General features: G+C 41.1%; 1 protein-coding gene across 2 annotated transcripts in view; it reads left to right on the top strand.

Annotated features, from left to right (window-relative positions):
* Positions 1 to 23,289, top strand: part of LOC132815497 (protein FAM135B-like) — a 369,978-nt gene that overhangs the window by 317,699 nt on the left and 28,990 nt on the right. Inside the window, exon 16 of one of the 2 annotated variants that reach the window (XM_060824465.1) lies at positions 7,015 to 7,112. In XM_060824465.1, the coding sequence (XP_060680448.1) occupies positions 7,015 to 7,112 (98 nt within the window). Of the gene's footprint in view, positions 1 to 7,014; positions 7,113 to 23,289 lie in introns of those variants that run through there. The other variant, XM_060824467.1, reaches the window with a different exon arrangement.

Raw genomic sequence — 23,289 nt, 5'->3', positions numbered from 1 at the left:
ACCTGAAACCAATGCTGTCTAGTTCTGGACTCCCTAACCCCAGGGAAAAGACTTTGCCTATTTACTCTATCCATGTCTCTCATAATTTTGTAAACTTCTATAAGGTCACCCCTCAGCTTCCGACGCTCCAGGGAAAACAACCCCAGCTTGTTCAGCTTCTTCCTACAGCTCAAATCCTCCAACCCTGGCAACATCCTTGTAAATCTTTTCTGAACCCTTTCAAGTTTCACAACATCTTTCCGATAGGAAGGAGACCAGAATTGCAATATTCCAACAGTGGCCGAACCAATGTCCTGTACAGCTGCAACATGACCTCCCACCTCCTGTACTCGATACTCTGACCAATAAAGGAAAGCATAAGAACGACTTCTTCACTATCCATTCGACCTGCAACTCCACTTTCAAGGAGCTATGAACCTGCACTCCAAGGTCTCTTTATTCAGCAGCACTCCCTTATCATTAAGTGTACAAGTCCTGCTAAGATTTGCTTTCTCAAAATGCAGCATCTTGCATTTATCTGAATTAAACTCCATCTGCCACTTTTCAGCCCATTGGTCCATCTGGTCAAGATCCTGTTGTAATCTGAGGTAACCCTCTTTGCTGTCCACTACACCTCCAACTTTGGTGTCATCTGCAAACTTACTAACTGTACCTCTTACATCCAAATCATTTATGTAAATGACAAAAATTAGAGGGTCCAGCACTGATCCTTGTGGCAGTCCACTAGTCACAGGCCTCCACCACCACCCTACCTTTGAGCCAGTTCTATATCTAAATGGCTAGTTCTCCCTGTATTCCATGAGCTTTAGATTAGATTAGATTACTTACAGTGGGGAAACAGGCCCTTCGGCCCAACAAGTCCACACCGCCCCTCTGAAGCGCAACCCACCCAGACCCCTTATCTAACACTAGGGGCAATTTAGCATGGCCAATTCACCTGACCCGCACATCTTTGGACTGTGGGAGGAAACCGGAGCACCCGGAGGAAACCCACACAGACACGGGGAGAATGTGAAAACTCCACACAGTCAGTCGCCTGAGGCAGGAATTGAACCCGGGTCTCTGGCGCTGTGAGGCAGTAGTGCTAACCACAGTGCCACCGTGCCACCCATAACCTTGCTAATCAGTCTCCCGTTGGGAACCTTGTCAAACGCCTTACTTCCATATCAATCACATCTACCGTTCTGCCCTCATCAATCCTCTTTGTTACTTCCTCAAAAAACTCAATCAAGTTTGTGAGACATGATTTCCCAAGCACAAAGCCATGTTGACTATCCCTAATCAGTCCTTGCCTTTCCAAATACATGTACATCCTGTCCCTCAGGATTCTATCCAACAACTTGCCCACCACCGAGGTCAGGCTCACTGGTCTATAGTTCCCTGGCTTGTCTTTACCGCCCTTCTTAAACAGTGGCACCACGTTAGCCAACCTCCAGTCTTCATGCATCTCACCTGTGACTATCGATGATGCAAATATCTCAGCAAGAGGCCCAGCAATCACTTCCCTAGCTTCTCAGAGTTTTCGGGTACATCTGATCAGGTCCTGGGGATTTATCCACTTTTATGTGTTTCAGGACAACCAGCACTTCCTCCTCTGTAATCTGGACATTTTGCAAGATGTCACCATCTATTTCCCTACAGTCTATATCTTCCATATCCTTTTCCACAGTAAATACTGACGTAAAATACTAATTTAGTATCTCCCCCATTTTCTGTGGCTCCACACAAAGGCCACCTTGCTGATCTTTGAGGGGTGCTGCAAATGTGTTGCTGGTCAAAGCACAGCAGGTTAGGCAGCATCTCAGGAATAGAGAATTCGACGTTTCGAGCATAAGCCCTTCATCAGGAATAAGAGAGAGAGAGCCAAGCAGGCTGAGATAAAAGGTAGGGAGGAGGGACTAGGGGGAGGGGCGATGGGCCCTATTCTCTCCCTAGTAACCCCTTTGTCCCTAATGTATTTGTAAAAACCCTTTGGATTCTCCTTAATTCTATTTGCCAAAGTTATCGCATGTCCCCTTTTAGCCCTCCTGATTTCCCTCTTAAGTATACTCCTACTGCCTTTATACTCTTCTAAGGATTCAGTCGATCTATCCTGTCTGTACCTTACATATGCTTCCTTTTGTTTCCTTAACCAAACTCTCAATTTCTTTAGGCATCCAGCATTCCCTATACCTGCCTTTCCTTTCACCCTAACAGTGTCAAGGGACAGTGGTTAATTGATCTATTATTTGAAGATGGTCATTTCCAGGCATTTGTGTTAACTGAGAACAACTCCCATTCAACTTTGAAATGTATCCGTAGGTTTGAAGCACATGTAGTGTGTGAGCCATGTATGCTGTCGGCATGAGATTAATGTAACACAGTGCCAGACCACAATTTCTCCACCCTCTTGATTGTTGACTGTGGACAAATATGACAAGCTGTGCCACAAACAATAAAACAACACAGAGCCTTTTTAAGGGCTGGCTGAGGGGGCAAAACACAAAAAAGGGCAAGCTAGAGATGCTCTGATCATCCAGTAAGTGAATATGTTCTGAGAGTGAGTGAGCAGCTCTCTATTGGAAGGCTGTGACTGCACAGGAGAGGGTGCAGAGGAGATTCCCAAAATATAGCCTGGGATGGAAAATCTCAGTTATGAGGAGAGACCGGATAGACTTGGTTTGTTTTACCTGGAGCAGAGGAGGTTAGGCAGGGGGGTGGGGTGGGGGGGGGCGGAAATCGGATCTGATTGAGGTGTACACAATTATGAGAGGCAGAGACAGGATAGAACATGCAATTTTTTTTCCCTCAAAGCAGGTATGTCTATGACCAGAGGGCATTCCTGATGAAGAGCTTATGCCCAAGACGTCGACTCTCCTCCTCAGATGCTGCCTGGCCTGCTGTGCTTTTCCAGCGCCATTCTTTTCTACTCTGACTCTCCAGCAGTCCTCACTTTCACCTCACACAAACATGATGGGCTGAAAGCGCTGCTTTTGTGCTGCATGACTCCGTGAAATACAGAATTGTTCTGTAAATAGAATGGAAGTGTGCCATGATCACGCGAGGAGACAGATGCGTACCAGATGCCAATGTCCATTGACATGGGATGCATGTAGTCACTGCCCTTGGAACGTCCCCTGAGCGTTGGTGCCAGCTGTCCAAGAGAAGCAAGCAGTGAGCCGAACCCCACTCAGATGTGCCTGTTGGGAATTCATGCCAACTAGTTACTATCTAGCAGGAGGGACAACTGGAGCCTGCCTATTAATGAGGCAAGGTTTTGTAGAAATAAGGAAGCTCATAAGAAAGAATCCCTCATCAATAGGCCTCTTGCCACTCAAATTACAATTGCAACGTGATATCTAGGACCTGGTTGGAAAATACAACTTTTTTTTTATCTCAGTCAGGAAATGTGGCACTAGACATTCCACCCAATATTTCCAAATTTCTCACTGTAGCCCATGGCCTTCAGGCCTGGGAAGATTCTGCCATGAAGGAACAGTGATTTTAGAACCTTAAGATGTAGGTTATTTCTTGTAAAAGGCAATGAACAGTTTAGATTGAAAATGCTTAATTGCAAGAGGGCCATTTTCTCTGAGATGAGTAACAAAAGCGGGAATTGCTGGAGAAATTCAGCAGGTCTGGAAGCACCTGTGGGAAGAAAGTAGAGTTAATGTTGCGAATCTGATGAACCTGCTTTCATTGAGACATTAGCTCTGCTTTCCTTTGAGGTGAGGACAGATCTGACTTGGGTGAATTGGAATCAAAGATTGACAAGCAAAACCATCAATGAATAGAGTTCTGCCTTTAAAGAGGAGGTGATTCAAGAGTTGTTGAGGTATATTCTTGGAAGGGATAAAACCCAGAGCGATGGAATGGCAAGAACAATTGAGAGGAAGATGAAACAGAAAAGGAGAGTGTGTGTCAGGTAGATAATACAAATGAGAGTTGAAGATAATGAGGTGCAAAGAAAGAAAAGAAACTGTCTGCTAACACGAAAGGGAATCCAGAGTCTTCTATGCATACCTAAATGCTAAAAGATTACTAAGACCAACAAAAGGGACATATGCAAAAAAGGCATGGGCATAGATGAGGCAGTAAATGAGTATTCTACATTCATCTTTACAAAAGAAGTAGATATTGTGACAATCATGGCTGAGATACTCAGTGATAAGAAAAGGCATTAGCAAGGCTGACTGTAATCATAATTGATAAAGAATAATCAATAAGTTTGTTGGACTGATTCCTGAGATGGCAGATTTGTCAAATGAGGAGAGATTGGGTTGACTGGGCCTGTCCTCACTGGACTTTAGAAGGATGAGAGGGGACCTCATTGAAATGAATAACATTCTGGCCTAGACAGACTGGATGTAGGCATGGTGTGTCCCTTGGTCAGCAAGTCGAGAACAAGGATATACGGTAGGCCATTTCAGACTGAGATGAGGAGAACTCTCTTCATGCAGAGGGCAGTAAACACAGAAAATGATGAAAATGGTGTCACTGAATATATTTAAGAAAGAAATGAATTTCTCAAAAGCTAAAAAGGTACTGAGAAGTGCAGAAAGAGAGGAGGATTTTGACATTGTGGACATAGTGGATCAGCCATTATCTTGTTGAATGGTAGAGGAAGATCGATGGGTCTACGCCTGCTCCTATTGTCTGTGTTTTTATGTTACCAGGATAAAACACAATGCACCCAAAGATACTAGGAGAAGTTTGAGTTTTCCAATGTTTCTTTGATTGCAAGAACACTGGAGAATATGGTCACGTTCTGGGCTTTAGGAACATTGCAAATACATTCGAGAAGGTGCACAGAAGCTTCACAAGAATGGTTCCATGGATGAGAAAATTTATTTACTTGACTAGTTTGGAGAAGCTGGGACTATCCCTCCTTTTGTGAGGAAGTGATTTGATCACGGTGTTCAAAATCACGAGGGGTCTGGACTGAGTGAAAAGTGTGAAACTGTTTCTGTTGGTGGAAGGATTGAGAACCAGAGAGCACTGATTTATGGCAATTGGCAGAAGAAGCAATGGCAACAAGAGGAAAACACTTTCATCAAGTGAGTGGGGATCTAGAGGGATATATCTGAGAGGGCAGGATCACTTAAAGCTTTCAAAAGAAAACTGGGTAAGCACCTGAAGTGATAAAAATTATAGGACAACCAGGAATGGACAGAGTGTGAAGGAAGAATGGGTGAGGTTATAGCTGTGTGAGTTTCTCTTGCAGGCAGCCAGCATAAACTCAACAGGCTGGATGGGTTTCCATGCTATATAATCATTCTATGCTTCAATCACTACACTTAGTAATTGCTTTGTTGTTCCGAGACAGTCTGAAGCTGATGCATAAGTGCAAATTCTTTACATTGTATATCTGTTCTTTGAATGAACTCAAAATCCTGCTCTCTTCAGCTTTCCCTGACAATCTGCTCGAGTTCTTCAGCATTCCTTTGTGTCAAGAAATGGAGGTAATAGGTTGTGGAGATGTTGGTAAATCATCGTGTCTCTAAATATATGTAGCTTCGATTTATTCTTGTCAAATCAGACAGGACTACGTACATGTGTAGATGAAAAGCAATTTAATGTTGATTTACAATGAACATCAAGTATATCAGCAAGGCAGTATCATAAACTGTCGCAGCAACACCACTGCAAGGCAGCATTAGTGATCATGATACAACTGCTATCTCTGTCCTAGAGGCTAGACCAACTTTCCTCTTCCTTAATGTCCTTTCTCTTCACAATTAGTCTGGTCACAGCTCCTCACTCTTACCCAAACTTAACATACACTTAGTCTGAGCCCTTTGCAGAATTAACATTCTAACTATTTGATCTCAGTAATTTCATCACCTTATCCACTTGACGCACACAGTCAGGCTTAAGGAAATGCCTGAATATTGATCAAAGTATTCTGGCTTAGAGGTACGTTTTCACATTTCTTAGATAAGTAGTAACATTTTTCACAGCCGCACCTCAGTAACTTTGTCTAAGTATTACCCAGCAGGTTTCATCTCTCGTCAATTCTGTAGCAGGATCTAACCCTTTCCATTCTGATCTGTGCTATTCACAGAAGGATTAAGGCACAGAAGCTTAATTCAGCCCATCACATCTGCATTGGCCTTTGAAATGAGCTCCATTACCTATTAGCAATTGTACTTTTTCCCCACATCCTTCCACATTATTGCTATTCAAGTACTTGTCCAATGTCATCTTGAATATCTCAGTTGAACCTGCCTCCCCCTCCAGGCAACACATTTTGGCCCCTTAGTACTCATTGTATGGAAAAGCTTTTCCTCACTCCCAACGTACCACCCGACTGGATGCCCCTGATTAGAGTGTTACCTGAAGGGAAGCATCAACACATGTTTAAACAGCATTCATAAACTGCACAAAAATAACAACATCAGCAGCATGAATTTACACTGATCTTTCAAAGGAAAATGCCCTGAAGCTCTTCACAGAGGCATCAGATAAAACTGATTGCCAAGTTAAAAAGATATTTGGAGGAATGACCAAAATCTTGTTTTCAGGAGGGCTTTGGGTGAGAAAAGATAGGTGGAAAAGGTCACTGTGGAGCTAATGGTTATGAGACAAGATGCACACAAGGGCTTAACAGGAGAAACACAGCAACTGGTAGCTTTCATATAACAATTTATGATAAATAAATTCAGTAGATTGTGTTATCTTTTGATGGGAGAAAAGTCTAGCATTAAATGAAACACTTTTCTGTAAATTGCCCAAATAGAGTTACCACGGCCAAATTTCAACCTAGATTGTCTGTAGCATGGGAGGGAATGAGTGGGAAGGAGCTGCAATTGTACCTTTGATTTTGCACAGCAGTAAGTTAAATAGCAAAATGTGAATGAATAATCACTTATAACGGACGGAGGGAAAGTGAAAAGTAGAAAAGAAATTGTTGTCAGATTTATGTTCCTGAACATAGGTACAAGCTGCTCAAAATGAGGTCGCTAATAATCTTCGTGCTGTGATCCATTTTTCTGTATTTGTTTTATTTGCTTTTGCTTTTGTATTTGTTGGCAGAGCGATACCTTTGCTGATTTTGATGCAATGACTGATCGACTCTTGGATGAAATTATTCAACATATCCATCTCTACAATCTGACAATATCTAGAATAAGGTAAATGTCACAACTCTTATTTTGTATAGTTTCCTATTGAAAAGAATCAAAATTGCATGGGTGTAACTAAATAGTAAGTCATTTACTTTATATATTTAAACAAAAACAAAAAGTTCAGAAACCTTATAAACATGCAAAGCATGTAATATAGCCAATTTCATGACATGCTTGGTACGTAATTCCATTTTTAATTGTAGCTAAATGTTGTTTTAGTGCATCTTCCTTTTAATCTATTGGTACATCTGCAGGAGACTGGAGACTGTATGCTTCTTTATGCTGGTGCCTGCAAGTATACTATGAAAATTTGAGTATGGATGATCTTAATCTAATCCTTATTTGGTGGTCTCCATCAGATAGGAGACAGATTCTATAATGTTGGCAGTCTTGTTACTCTGTTACTCTCCTGAATTGGGCATTCTGACATCCTGGGATAGAGTACAAAGAGTTTTTCTTCGCACATAAAAGGTGACAGCTCAGAATATCTGCAAGACAAATAATGCATGAGGATTTACAGAGGGTTTTCAAGTAAGTGGGGCAAGTGTTCCTTCTGACCAGCTCCTCTTATGCTCTCGCTGCAGTTTAGATTGGAAAGAACTCAGTACACAAACCACTTAAGCTGAGCTTGGTAATACTGCATTTAATAACCAACAGCATGGTTATTAAAGTCTCTGTCTCAATTCTGTGGGATACATGGCAGGTTATCCAGCAGTAATGAGAGCATGATCAGTGATTGGGATCTTTGTCTGTCTTTTGAACTTAAATATGTCTGAGATGCGAGCACTTTTGGATCAAGTGCTCCTTTTTTTTATATAAACATCCCCTTCCACCCTACTTAAATGTTTTGACCCTCCCTCCAGCCATTTAGAATGAGTCAAAACTTAGAATGTAACAGTGAGCCAACATTCTACTCTTATTACCCAACCTGGGAAGAATTGCCTGGAGAAAAAAAGTGTTCTAAGTCTATGAATTGTGTCCCCTCCTCATCATGAGCACAAAGTACAGACAAACAAAATAGTGGAAAGTTAAGAAATAACTGCACAGATCTGCAGCAGCTATGCTTTGTTGGACAAAGCAATATATATAAGTTAACTGCACTAATGCCTTTGGGAAGAATTGCCATCAAATTGTAGTGAGTCACCATGTCCTTCATCATAAAGTGATAGTTAGCTCAAAAATCATTTCACGTTGCAGATTGTCTAAAATGCTCTCCCCGCAAAATGTTTGCCTCGATTTACAGACCATTCCTTGCCTCTCCTCCACATCCCTCTAGAGACAATACCAGGCGGACGTAATAGATCATATCCAATTCACTCAGCAAATGATGCACTCTCTGTAATTGTTGAATGCGGACCCGTGTGAACAGAAAGGGGCAAGCTTTGAAACACAAGTAATTATCTAGCTCCCAGCTGTAACTCATTTCTGCCTTTCCTCCAAAGAGGTGGAAAGAACAAGTTTGAAAATGGATTGTTTCTTTTTATTCACAACTGCAGAGTAATTGTCAGCAACTGCTTATTGCCAGGAGATTACCCTGCACCCGTTCTTGCTGATTGTTGTCAATTGCAAGTCAGAGAACATCCTCAGTTTAAAATTACAAGAAGGGGGAAGAGTACATTTTGTTCAGAGTGCTGCCTTCTTTTCAATTGGAAATCAATATAAACTATCCTTTCATACCTCGACATAAAGGCTGAGAATTTCATGGGCATCGTGCCCATTTTTCACAAACTAGTGTAGCTTGCGATATGGCATTTTAGATTCATTCAAAGCCAGAAGTGTACTGACACTGCACACTATATTGGTATAAGCTAAGTAATGGATCCCACCCCAGCCCTTCATTAAACGAGTTTCTGCATTTCCTTGTGGATGCCAATAGTTTGGTTTTTAAATTAAAAAAAAAGGTATGCTGAACATGTAACTAGTAGAAGTGGGATGGTCATTCCACCACAACATTAAAATTATATCTTCATTCTCCTTACCCACCCACTGGCAAATTAATTGATTATCTATGCCTGCCCTTTTCTCAGCATTTAATGGCCATTTCCTCATGATCACCTCTGCTTCACCTTTTATAGTCTCCTTTAAAAGGAGAGGTGATAGAAAGAGGACAGATGTCAGAGGTATGTTCTTTACTCAGAGTAGCAAGGGCATGGAACGCCCTGCATGCACCAGTAGTAGACTCAACTATTTTAAGGGCATTTAAATGGATGTTCGATAAAAGGTGGATAAAAAAATGGAATAATGTGGGTAAGATGGGCTTCACATGTCAGCGCAACGTAGAGCGCCAAAGGACCTGTACTGCACTGTAATGTTCTATGTTCTGATGTCTTGAGTTTAAAGACCCTTTCTGGGCAAGTTTCCCAGCAGCTCTTCACAATTCACTTGTCTCCCTGAAATGAGTCCTGGGGCCGAGTATTGGGTTTACCTCTAGTCTAACCACTCAGCCACAGTGATCGTTCTTGTGCCCCTGTACTCTTGGCGCTGTCAACTTATCTTGAAATATCTAGGCCACAGTTACAAATTCTAGATTGGATTTGTAGTCCTAGACTAAATCCTAGTCTGGAATCACCTGGAAAAACCTAATTTGTATACATTCCAGAATGGACAACTGACCATTACTCATTTTGCCTGGGACTTCTGTTTTTGTTTTTCATTCAGGAATCAGATTTATGTTATATTTTGCAAGCATTGAAGTCTGAGGAGATGGTGGGTATGGGGGGTGAGCTGCTTTGAAAGTAGTACTCAGTTGTCCAACACAACAGCCCAGCTCCCATATTCGCACCACCCCTCTATCCAATTCTCTTGTCTCCAGATGCCCCTTCATGCCATTCTAATTCCTTTATGCCATGCCATTATGCCAATCTATGCCAATCCATAACCCTTCAGGTTGCCCATGTCACCCCCAAGTCTCCTCAAATCTCCATGCAATCTTCAGTTTTTTGCTCAGTATATAAAATATGAGCAGTCCTTGGATTTTTTGCAATATCAATAGGAATGTTAAAATCATTGAACCAATCTTAAATAATTAGAACAATGTTCTAACAATTTAATAATACCCTGAATTCAAAAACATTGTTACTGATACTAGAAAGGAAAAAGAAAATGCCAGTTTAAATAGAATTTTTTGGGACTATTTAGCCTTGTAGACAAACAAGAGACCACATTAAAGTTACCTGTTGGTATTACAGCCTATTAAAATGTTCTGGTATTTCTCAGATCACTACACTGCCTGCTGAACTGAAATGACTGGAAGCTTTTGAAATCCAACCAAGCATTCAGAATGTACTATTTTAAAAAAACAATTCCAACTATATTGCTTTAAACTAATATGGAGTCAACAAAATATTGGAAATTTGCAGCAAACATACATACAGACTGCAAGAGTTTCTGTAACTATATGAAAATAAAATGATTTGAAGACAAACGTAGATCCTTTGCAGTCTGAAACAGGAGAATTAAATCAAGAAAATGACAGAACAATGAACCAGCTCCATTCACAGAAGAAGACACAAGTAATTTCTCATAAGTGTTGGGGCAGCAGGGGTCTTTTGGAAAGGAGAAATTGAAAGGATCTAGTATTAGTTTTTTTTAAAAAGAGGAGAGAAAAAAAAATAGGCCTGAGGGCTGATATACCCCCAAGGCCTCAATGTACAGATCATGATAGTACAGGAAGTGGTGTGGAAATAGCTGATTTCTCATTTGTCCTCTAAAGTTCTGTGGATTCTGGAACAATCCTGGCTACTTGGAAGGTGGAAAATGGAATGACACTAAAAGGAGAGCAAGAAGAAACAGAATTACTGACTGGTTAATCTAATGTCAGTAGTAGGGAAAATGCTGGGGTCTGTTAGAACAGGACACTTAGAAAATACTAACAATATTACACAAAATTGACATGGAGTTACAAAATGCAAATCATGTTTGACAAAGCTATACGAGTTTATTTTGAGGACATAAGTAACAGAGCAGACAAAGGAAAAAAAAATCAATGGATGTTGTGTGTTCGGATTTTCCGAATGATTTTGATTAAATTCCCAGGGTATGGTGCACAATCAAGTCACGTGGGATCAGTGGTAACGTACCAGCAGGGAAGGTGAATTGGTTAGCAGACATAAAACAAAAAGGAATAAATAGTTCATTTGTGGAATGGGGTGCTACAGGAACCAGTGCTTGGATCTAACTGTTCACAATATATATCAACAATTTGATTGATGGAATATTTACAAGTTTGCTGATGATGCTAAAGAGGCTACAGGATAATTTTGACAAGTTAATTAAATGTACAGATGCATGGCAGATGAGGTACAGCATGGATAAATGTGAAGTTGTTCACTTCAGTAAGATAAGCAGACTGGCAGAGTATTATTGAAATGGTGAGAGATTTGGAAAGTTTGATGTGCAAAGGAATCTCGTTAACTGCACACCAGTTGTTGAAGGTAAGCAAGCAGCTAGGAAGGCAAGTGGCATGTTAACCTCCATTTCAGGAACAAGGATGTATTGCTGTGGTTGAACAGGGCCTAAATAAGACCACATTCAGAGTATTGTGCGCAGTTTTGGTCTCCTGATCTGAAAAAAGATATGCTTCCCATAGATAGAGTGCAGCAAAAGCTCATTGGACTGATTCATGGAATGGTAGGCCAAGCTTAGAAGAGTGAGAAAGGACCTTGTTGAAAAATACAAAATTCTGACAGGGCTGGACAGACTGGTGCAGGGGTTATATTTCCCCTTGACCAGAACAAGCGTTCACAGTCTCTGGGTATGTCATATGCCATTTTGGACGGAATGTGGAGCAATTTGTCATTCAGATGGTAGTGAACCTGTACAATTCTCTGCCAAAAAAGGCTGTGAAGATGAAATCACTGAATATATTTAATAAGTAAACAGACTTCTAGAAACTAAAATTGTCAAGTAGTCTGACTTTAAGATAGAGGATCAGCCATGATCATGGAGAGTAGAACATCATGATGGGCTGAATGAACGTAGGAACAGGAGTAGGCCAATGTTCCATTTCAAAGCAGAGTGCCTGTTAGTGGAATTGAACAGGTAACATATTCTTTTCAACTTTCAAAGAAAGTTAAATTTGTTGTTTTAAAAAAATTTGTCATAAAACCTGGCAACAGAGGCGAACGAGACCTTACCCTCCATCTCCTACATGTTGTGACACTTTTCCCATCAGTAAACATTTTTAGAGAGAGACGACACTAACGCAATGATGGGCAATAGAAGGGTCAACTTGCATTTGTAGAACAGATTCCTATTATGAATCAAACTGAATTAAAAACACATCTATCTTAGATTGCAGCATCTAATAGTTATAATTGCTGCGACTAGTGCATTGCAGACTTACAGTTCAGCAATTTCACAACTCGTCAGCATAATTTCCCCAATGATCACAAACTCTCTGGGGTGGTGCATTTTTATTTTAAGGTTTCCAAAACTCTCCTGCACATAAGAATTCTCAAGAAGAAGTATCATTTTCCTGTGGACCTCACAGTGATGATCTCAAAACAAGCCTACTGTACAGAAGTGGTGTGGGATGACAATGGCAGAGGAAAATTGCTCTCCCCAGCAAATGAAAACTCAATTCACCACTGTTGCCATGGGGAGCTTTGCACATGATATGTTTGCTCAAGGTTACCTCATCCGACACAAGGACAAGAATTTGAGAAAATACTCAAAAGGAAGAAAGCAACATTGGAAAAAGCAGGACATTTGAACGAGTGAAAAGAAGAGGAAACAAAGACAAGAAAATAAATAGAATAATTGACAACTTCATGTTGGATGGTTCAAAACAAGAGTTTTGGTGAACAAGGCAAATAAATTGAAGGAACATATGGCCACTTTAGTTCTAATTTCTGGAGCCAGCAACTTCCCACACAGAGAATGTCTCATTGCTCAGGGTTGGTCATTAGTGTCACTATTGTCATGAAATCTGTGACAGCAACAGGAGCAAAACTGAACTGACGAAATCGCAATTCAATTTTATGCTTTGATTTGCATCTCCGTTGCAAGACAAGAATTTGGCCTACTGAGTTATATTGAGTAGCTGTGGTATGTGCCAGATAGCTGCTTGGTTCAATTACCCGGCTGCAGCTAAGTACTAACCTTATGTTGCTGATAAGGGTGCTGCATTCAGTTCACTACTCCATTAGTTAGGCAAGGCAGGGCTCCTACTCAGTATCCAAAGACTGTGGCAGCAAGTGCATACTTGAGGATGTCAGATGATGTTCCACAATAATGATTGGCACTACTTGTATTCAAAGAACACACAGGCTGAGGCTTGTGGAACCACAGTGTAGAGTCAGTGCCTTTAGGAGGAGAAAACATATTGATTTATTTCTCATTTGAGCAGAGAATTAGTCAATTTAGTCCTGTTCCAGTTACTGTTATCAAATCACTACTCAAGTAACATGAATGGCAAAATCTCAGCTGCTTGACATTGTCTGTATTTGAAGATCCCAGTGCTGGAGAATGGGGTGGCTGTGATAAAAATTAATACCCAAGTTGCCATTTGTTCTTTCAATTCATTGTTCACTGGACTAGCCAGCCTTTGATTATTTTGTTCATTTTCTAGTCTTTGCTTCCTCTTTTCACTCGCACATAAATGGTCATCTTTCTGAACCTATTCTTTGATTCCTATCCCCTTGTCAGATATCCTGTGCCTCTTGGCCACAATGGTGCCCATTCCTTGCAGGTGCAACAGTTCAAGTTTGTGTAGGCCTCATTACCCAAGGACCATTATAATAGCCAAATGTTATCTGCATTGTCCCCTTGGTTCTGTGATCATGAATGCGTGGCCTCAAGAGTAACACAGCAAGTACTACCTTTTGGAACTCATTCAGTTTTCGCCAGCTCTCTAAACGCTGCCTGCAGAATATCATCCCCCTTTTGACCTGTTGTTGGTATTGATGTGAAGCACAATCTCTCATGGTTCATCCTACCCCCTTTAGAACCTTTGAAATTGTGTCAGATGTGATTGGCCCGGGAAGGAGAGAGGAACTGTACCAATCTGGAGTTAATTTTGGCAGAAATGCCAGTTAGTTCTCTGAAACATGAAACTCTGATGAGCATTCAGGTTTGGGCTGTTAAAAGAGGATATGAGATAGCTTTGGCAACTTGGATTAAAGAGAATCCAAAAATGCTTTTATAAATATATTAAGGACGAAAGGGTAACTCGGGAGAGAATAGGGCCTCTCAAAGATCGGCAAGGCAGCCTATGTGTGCAACCACAGGAGGTGCTAAATGAGTATTTTGCATCAGTGTTAACTGTGGAGAAGGACATGAAAGATATAGAATGTGAGTAAAAAGATGGTGACACCTTGAAAAAAAAATGTCCATATTCCAGAGGAGGATATGTTGGATGTCTTAAAATGCAAATAAGTGAATAAATCCCCAAGACCTGAGCAGGTGTACCTGAGAACTTTGTGGGAAGCTAGCAAAGTGATTGCTGGGCCTCTTGCTGAGATATTTGTATTATTGATAGTCACAGGTGAGGTGTCGGAAGAGTGGAGACTGGCTAACATGGTGTCTGTTTAAGAAAGGTGGTAAGGGAAAGCCAGAGAACTATAGTTTGGTGAGGCGGACATTGGTGATGGGCAAGTTGTTGGAGGGAATCGTGAGGGAAGGAGTTACATATATTTGGAAAGGCAAGGACTGATTAGTAATAGTCAGCATGGTTTTGTGCATGGGAAATCATGCCTCTCAAACCTGATTAGATTTTTTTGAAGAAGTAACAAAGAGGATTGACGAGAGCAGAGTGGTGGAAGTGATCTATGTGGACTTCAGTAAGGCATTTGATGAGGTTCCTCATGAGAGACTGGTTAGCAATGTTAAATCTCATGGAATACAGGGAGAACTAGCCAGTTAGATACAGAACTGGCTTGAAGGTATAAGGCAAAGGGAGATAGTGGAGGTTTGCTTTTCAGATTGGAGGCCTGTGACCAGTGGAGTGCCACAAGGATCAGTAGTGGGTCCACTGCTTTTAATCATTTATAGAAACAATTGGATGTGAACATAGGAGGTATAGTTAGTAAGTTTGCAGATGACACCAAAATTGGACGTGTAATGGATAGCAAAGAAGGTTTCCTCAGATTACAACAGGATCTTGATCTGATGGACTAATGGGCTGAGGAGTGACAGATGGAGTTTAGTTTAGATAAATGTGAGGTGCTGCATTTTGGAAAGGCAAATCAGAGCAGGACTTGTACACTTAATGGTAAGGTCCAAAGGAGTGTTGCTGAACAAAGACCTTGGAGTGAAAGTTCATAGTTCCTTGAAAGTGGAGTTGCAGGTAGATAGGATAGTGAAGAAGACATTTGGTATGCTTTCCTTTACTGGACAGAGCATTGAGTGTAGGGGTTGGGAGGTCATGTTGCAGTTGTACAGGACATTGGTTAGGCCACAGTTGGAATATTGTATGCAGTCCTGGTCTCCTTCCTATCAGAAGCATGTAGTGAAACCTGAAAGGGTTCAGAAAAGATTTACAAGGATGTTGCCAGGGTTGGAGAATTTGAGCTACATGGAGAGGCTGAATAGGCTAGGATGGTTTTCCTTGGACTGTGGGAGGCTGAGGGGTGACCTTTATAGAGGTTATTAAATTAAGGGCTGAGGGGGAGTCCAGAACTAGAAGGCATAGGTTTAGGGTGAGAGAGAAAAGATTTAAAAGGGACCTAAGGGGCAACGCTTTCATGTCGAGAGTTGTGCATGTATAGAATGAGCTGCCAAAGGAAGTGGTGGAGGCCGGTATAATTGCAACATTTAAAAGGCATTTGGATGGGTAAATGAATAGTAAGGGTTTAGAGGGATATGGGACAAGTGCTGGCAAATGGGACTAGATTAATTTAGGATATCTGGTCGGCATGGACAAGTTGCACTGAAGGGTCTGTTACTGTGCTGTACATCTCTATGACTCAAAGTCGCAAATAGCATTCGCTCCATGGATGTATATTTGTATATTCTTGGTATTCAAGGGGTTGAAGGGTTCATAGAATCCTGGTGTGGAAGTAAGCCATTCAATCCATCGAGTCCACATCAACCCTCTGAAGAGAATCCCATCCAAACTCCCCCCACCTTCCCATCCTTAGAAGCTTGCATTTCCCATGGCTAATCCACCTACCTTGCACATCTTTGGAATGAGCATTGGAGACGGACGCAGGGAGAATGTATAAACTCCACACAGTCTCCTAAGGGTGGAATTGAACCCAGGTTCCTGTTGCTGTGAGCTACCATGTTATCTTAGTACCTGGGTTATTGAGTTAGTTGAGAATGTAAAGTTAAAATTACAATTAGTTCAGCAATTATGTTATTCAGTGATGGATTATCCAGAGGGGTCCAAATGGCTCATTGCTGTTTCTATCTTGAATGTTTGTACAAATGCCAATAGTGAATATGCATGCAAACAAGTCATTACAGGTCTCTTGCAACACAATGGTGGAGTCCTGACCTCCCAATCAGGAGATCCAGGTTAGATTTCCACCTATTCAAAAAGGTATGTAATAATCTCTAAACAGGTTGACCAGAAAATATCTAAAAACAGGCCATGGTCTGGTCGTTGTAAAGCATGGTTGTCATTTGTTACTTAAAAGCCCAAACATGAAAATTCACAGCAGTTTCAACACTATCAACAAGGGATTCTAACCATCTCCTGGTGATGTTTATTGGTACTGAACTGGGTGAGCTGAAAATGTGTTGCTGGAAAAGCGCAGCTTGTCAGGCAGCATCCAAAGAGCAGAAGAATCGATGTTTCAGGCATGAGCCCTTCTTCAGGAATGGGTGAGCTGGGTGAGCCTTATAAATACTGTGGTTATCAGAACAAGGCAGAGGCTGGGAGCCCTGCAGTGTGCAACTGACCTGCTGACTCCCCAAAACCTGCCAACCCTCTCTTTTGGAAGACTCCTCATTATTCAAGTATTTCCAAGCTATAAGTAACTTAACTGTCTTTTGTGGGTCCTCTTGTGACTGAAGCATACGATGTAGGATTGTCATGGATTCCGCAAAATGGCCAGATCATTTTGACATTGTTAGTTCTTGACAAAATTTAGACTGCTGTACTACCTCTGGCCTGTCTTTAAACTCATTGGCTGCTGTGGGTTTGCTGTAGCTTGTCGTCCAGACAGAGTGAACTAAATTTCATGCTTGTCTCCACATGGTTAAGCAATTTTAATGTTCTGCCAAGGGAAGTAGTCTGCAATGTAGGAAAGTTTTTTTTTCAAAAAGGCTGTCATTATATCATTTATACTGTCCTCTTTGACGTTGCCCTGAGACCATTCTCCAAAGAAGACCTGCTTGGGGATTCTTTTGTTGTCCTTATGACCTACCTGTCTAAATTAAAACGAAAGCGGCGTCCATGCTATCGAGCCTTGTGCTGATGGTCCTCGCTCTTTCAGACTTTGTCGTCTTGCCATTCATTTCTTAGGCAGAAATTCAGGTCTTTAGTGAAAGCATTCCAGAGCTTTGTGTCTCCAAGTTCTGTACTTAGAGCAAGCTGATAAGAAGAACAGACTTACAGAAATTGTTCTTTGTCTTCAGTTTAAAGCCATGGTAATTTTAGATCTGACAATGGAGTCGGCCAGAGACAGAACTCACTTTCTGGATGCATGCTACTCCATCAGTAGCAATGTCGCTAGTAAGCTCGTTACCATGGAAATTAGGGGTGGACAATAAATTCTGACTGAATCAGCATCGTTTGCATCCCAAGAAATATTTGGAAGTGCAGACTTGATGGGCCAAGGGGCCTGTTCTTAGTGTGTGATTTTGTGATTCGAAAACTTGCATTTTTAACCATGCTTCTGATTTGTGTTACTTCTACAGCCCTGTGTAGGTGAGCTATAGGATTTGTTCTTCTCTGGCAGGGGAAGTATCTCTCATGTTAATATTCACAACTGAATGCTAGTCAAAATACAAGGTACACTCCGGATTGCTGCATAACTAACCTGCCCCTCTGTTTTTCTGCTGTAACACTCTATGCTGAGAAGAGATCTCTCCAGGACATACTATCCATGTAGCAGTCATCACAGATGCATTATAATAAAAAAAATGGTTGAGCTGCAAAAATTGTAGCCCAATTTCCTCAGGCTGACAACACCCACTGCACACGTGTGGGTCAGGACATGAGAAACCCCCTGGGGCTGGCAACATATAACCAGTATATGCATTTCACAGGTACCGAAGTACTCAGTTATACCCACTGAATAAAGGAGATGGACAGATTTTCAAGTTAGTGATGGGTGAATTAGTTATGGAGAACGGGCAGAAGTTTAGAATTGTGGCCAAGATGAGATCAGCATGATCATACTTAATAGTGGAACCGGCTCAACAATTCACACATTAGTAACATGCTCATGAGGGGGAATACGACTGATGGAGATACCTGTGCAGGTTTGAGGGGCTGCATTGCGTGCACCTCTTCCTTGATCATATGTTCTCTATAGCCATATAATTGAAATTTAACAAAATAGACTTGTTCCTGATCTAGAGAGGAAGAAAACACCAGGTACTTGTTATTCAAGTCCTTTTATATTCATGAATTTTGTTATGTTGTACCCTTTTCCCTGAAGCTAATGATCCCTTATTTCAGATCTCTAGAACCAATTGATCTGTTGATAAAAATACAAAATATACAACAATTGTATCTTGATTTTTTAAACCTGTTTGTTTTAAGTGCCTTGGGTTCTATCACTCCTCACTTGGAGTTAATATTAATGTTTCGGATTTTCTCTATGGTTGGTTCAGTTTGCTCCCAATGCTTCATCTCTCGCCTTCACACTCCTGGCATTTTGCTTTGAACATCTGACCTGCTCCAGATCCTTTACTTTTTGGCTTCTGATCTGAGAGCATGTTTTGGCAGTGTGGAATCTTGCTTTATAATTAAACTGGTTGGACAGTAACAATATAGATTCAAGCAAAACGAAGGTGAAGTTCCACTTATATCAGTAAATCATTCACAAAGAAGACACGGATTAAAGTCTGGGCAAGATTGTGGAGGTGAATATACCAAAATCAATTAATCATCTTACACAGAAGGATCTTCATGCTCAGAGTTGTGGGGTTTGGGGTGCAGGCTGGTTGAATTCTTAGTTCTTTCTACGTAGATTATAGGTCAATAGCATTCTGGCCCATATCTTCTGAACTTGGTTCTCTATAAGCGAAAGACCAGAATTTTCGCATAACAGAGTCTCACCATTTGCGTGAAAATGGCAGATGGCCATTTAAATTATGTTCTAACATCACTGAATTCAATACCCTTGGTTTGCTCAGCTTATTCGGATTACCTCTGGTATGGGCAGGTCAGAACTTTGTTGACTTGTTTAGATAGCCAGGGTAACCCTTGAGAGAAAAGATGCACTCTAAAACTTCTTTTTGAAGTAGGCAACATATACTATAAAATTTCTGTCAAGTTCATTGGAACTGGCAACAATTCTGACAACAATGAACTGTCAGGATTTTCAGCAGCTCCTGTCAAGAAACCCTGTCAAAACTGTTGAGGGGTCCTGTCAAAGAATCCTGTTGAAGTGTAGCTGACAAAAATGTCAAAGGGCATTATAAAGAGGAGCAGTGAGAAAATTCAAGAGGACTTGCAAAATCACTTGTCAGTGGGAGCTGTCAAGAGATTTAAAAATTCTGACCTATAAATATTTGGAAAATGTGTCTTAGTTTCTTGCCCGTTCATTCTGTTGCCATATCTATGAGAATTTGCGTAATTAGACTGATGTTATGCTTTTGGTTTCACAACCATCCATTAACATAGTCGGGTTCCTGTAATTTGTCAGTTTGATTGACAGCTACAAATTGTAATAGGCTTTTTGAAATGGGGCAGCAATCCGTTTGAGGGAATTGTGTAGTTGCTTTAAATGTTTATTGTTATAAAACAACATCTAGTTGAAGGAAAGTGAAGGGAGTAAAAAGGGTTTTTATGCATAGTGTTCTTTTTCCAATATGCTGAATTCTGTGCACAAGCTTCAAACTTTATTGAATAGAAAATTATTTTGTCTCGTTTCTGCATTGGTCCTGAGTTCTACCTATGGTGGTCACTGCAGCTGTATGTTCAGTAATTGCCACATGGGGGCCATAAATTGATAGTAACTTGGCAGAGGCACCCAGATCTGGATGAGCAGTGCAACACATGGAGGGCATGAGAGGTCATGAAGGTTGGGCAAGGGTCAAGGTTGGCATGGAGGGTGTGAGGAATCATGGTTTCATGTAGCTACAGCATAGAGAGAGTGTGCTACGAGAGCTGGGAGGTTGGGTTTGAGAGCTAAGAAAATGTTCCTTACTTCATTCATTCTTTTTATTGTCATTAAACACTGAGGGAAACCTTTCTCACAACCTGCCTCTGCAATTGGCAGCCTGTGCTCTCATTCTGGGGTTGCTGGAGAACAGAGCTGAAAGAAGGGCTTATGCCCGAAATGTCGATTCTCCTGTTCCTTGGATGCTGCCTGACCTGCTGCGCTTTTTCAGCAACACATTTTCAGCTAGGGAATGTCATCACCCCAGCATGAAAATCTGACATTCAGGACCACTATTTCCCAGGTTGAGTTTGCAGAGTTGGGAAATGTCCCAATTTTCACGCTGAACCTAGAACCGAACCTCAGTGCATAAATATTTGCTACATTCACAGTCAGTACTGGGAACAGCTATCCAAAGTATGCATTACAAAAATGTACAAGTTAAATGACCACAGACCTGAAACATTAACTCTTTCTTCATTAATAGATGTTGCGCACCCTGTTGAGTACTTTCAGCAATTTGTTTTTATGGCTTAAAAATGATGATATTTTGATTGAATCATGGAGCTAGACTTCACAATTTAAGCTGCTGAAACTGAAGGTGTGAAATAATGTGGTGACCTTCCCTCTTACCCCCCAACTCATGTTGGATTTTATAGTCAGCAGAAATGCTATCAGACAACCCTTAACTCCACTGAGGGCCTTCATGACCACTAAAGACCAGAAGACATAGGAGCAAAGGTAGGCCATTCAGCCCATCATATGAAATTATTGAATGAAATCATGGCTGACCTGACAACCACCTTCTCCACTTTCCCACCTTTTCTGCAATAACCCTTGATTCCCTGATTTTAAAAAAAATCTGCCTCAGCGTTAAACATGTTTAATGACTTCTGCCTCAACAGTCCTCTGTGGTAAAGAATTCCATAGATTCACTACCCTCAGAAGAAATTCCTTATCTCTCTTTGATTTGGAGTAAGGGGACCCCTTATTCTGAGATTATGCCCTCTGGGCCTAAACACTCCCACAAGAAGAAACAACCATTCCTCAACTATCCTGCCAAATCACCTTAAGACTCCTGCACATTCCAATAAGATTGCCTCTCATTCTTCTAAATTCCAGTGAGTGCAAGCTCAACCTACTCAACCCCACCCATATAAGGCAATTACTCCACACTTGGTATCAAACTAGTCAACTTTCTCTGGTCTGCCTCCAAAGCCAGTATATCTTTGCTAAGGGGCCCAAACCTGTTCATAGTATTCCAGCTGTAGTCTGCGTAGTGCCTTGTGTAGTTTTAGCAAAGCCTCCCTACTTTTATATTCCCTTTAAAATGATAGCCAGCATCTTATTTGCCTTTCCCATTGAATGCTAGTTTTGTTTTTAGGGACAAGGACTCCCACATTACTCAGTTCCATAGCCTTAGGTAATCTTTCCCCTTTTAAATAAAGACAGGTTCATTTTGCCGCTCCTTTTTTTGTGTGTGTGTGGGACAGGGTGAATGGAAGCAAGGTAGATAACCTGTTAGTTACGTTGAGCAGCCAATTGTCATGGAGGAAAGACATAGCCTTTTAAAATTGGAGGGATCACTCCACCATCTCAAAATCAAAGTTTAGCAGCCTCTCTAACCCCATTCTCCACACTCCTGACCATCTCTCGCTGGGTTCACCCCGTGTGACCCACAACTGGAGCTCCAATGTTGTTCTTCTCGGGGACTGCTTGTAGTTCAGCTGTGGCCACCACTTGATCCTGGCGCTGTTGAGACTACAGAGCTTTCAGCCCACCATGTTTTCCAACTTTCTCCTGAGACAATTAATGCTGCTTTTTGTGCTGTATGGTAGCCAGGAGCTAAGTCAGCTGGCTCACAATTGGCTTTTCTGTGGAGAGGCAGGATATATGCCTAAATCCAGCCCAATGTTTGTATGGGGACTTGGAGAAAAAAGTTTGATCAGAGCAAAGTAAACGATTCAAATGTTTTTTAAAAAAAATCATGATAAAATCTGAGGTTGACTGCTCATGTCAGAGCACTTCTCAGAGGTATTCTTTTAAAGTGCAGAAATCCATAAAAACCAGTCATAAAAGCTACAAGATAATCTATCCAACTCTGAGCTTGTCAAACATCTATAGATCATTCTAACTTTCTTGGCCTCGCTACCTCAGCCTTTGTCAAAAGTAAACAGAAAGTATTCTTGGAAGCAAAATCTTCGAACTATGCAGAGGAAACGGCTGACATGAAATGTAACAATATGAAGAATAGGGAAGGCAATGGAGTAGTGATATGTCAGGGAATTAGTAATTCAGAAGACTAATGCTGTAATGAATAAGTCTGGAAATAAAAGCTAGATTTAGTGATGATAACCATGAAACTGCCAATAGTCATCGTTAAAACTCATCTGGTTCCCCATGAAGATAAGCTGCTTTTTTTTTAACTAGGTGAGACCCACATGTGACTCTAGACCTACAGCAATTTAGTTAACTCTTAATTTGTCTTCTGATATGTTGTAGAAAACCATTCAGTTCAAATGGAATCACGAATGGACAAATACTAATGTTGCCAGAGCACACATGCCCCATGAAAGGATAATAACTAAACCCTTAGAGAACTAAAGATGTTGAACTGATGAAAGATCCGGCAGCTCTGCTGAAACATGAACTTTCTTTGCAATGCTCACCAACTAGCTTTTGATTTTCAGCACTTTATGACTCAATTGCAGATTTCTACCACACAAGTGAGGCTACAAAAATCAACTTATACTCATTTCTGTTATAGACCAATGCTGTGTAGAGGCCATCACCTCAGAAAGTGCTGGTGAGAGCAAACACTGAGATAAAAGGCTCTAAGGAAAAAGTTATAGTTAACGGTGTCAAAGGATGCAGAAGTAGAAGTAGAAGGAAAATGCACTGATGTCGTGTCATTTAGATTTTTCCTAAGGCTATTTTGATTCCAAGAGAAGGACAAAAACAAG

Source organism: Hemiscyllium ocellatum, chromosome 4, assembly GCF_020745735.1.
Source record: "Hemiscyllium ocellatum isolate sHemOce1 chromosome 4, sHemOce1.pat.X.cur, whole genome shotgun sequence".
NCBI lineage: Eukaryota > Metazoa > Chordata > Chondrichthyes > Orectolobiformes > Hemiscylliidae > Hemiscyllium > Hemiscyllium ocellatum.
This window is presented reverse-complemented; position numbering and strand designations above follow the sequence as displayed.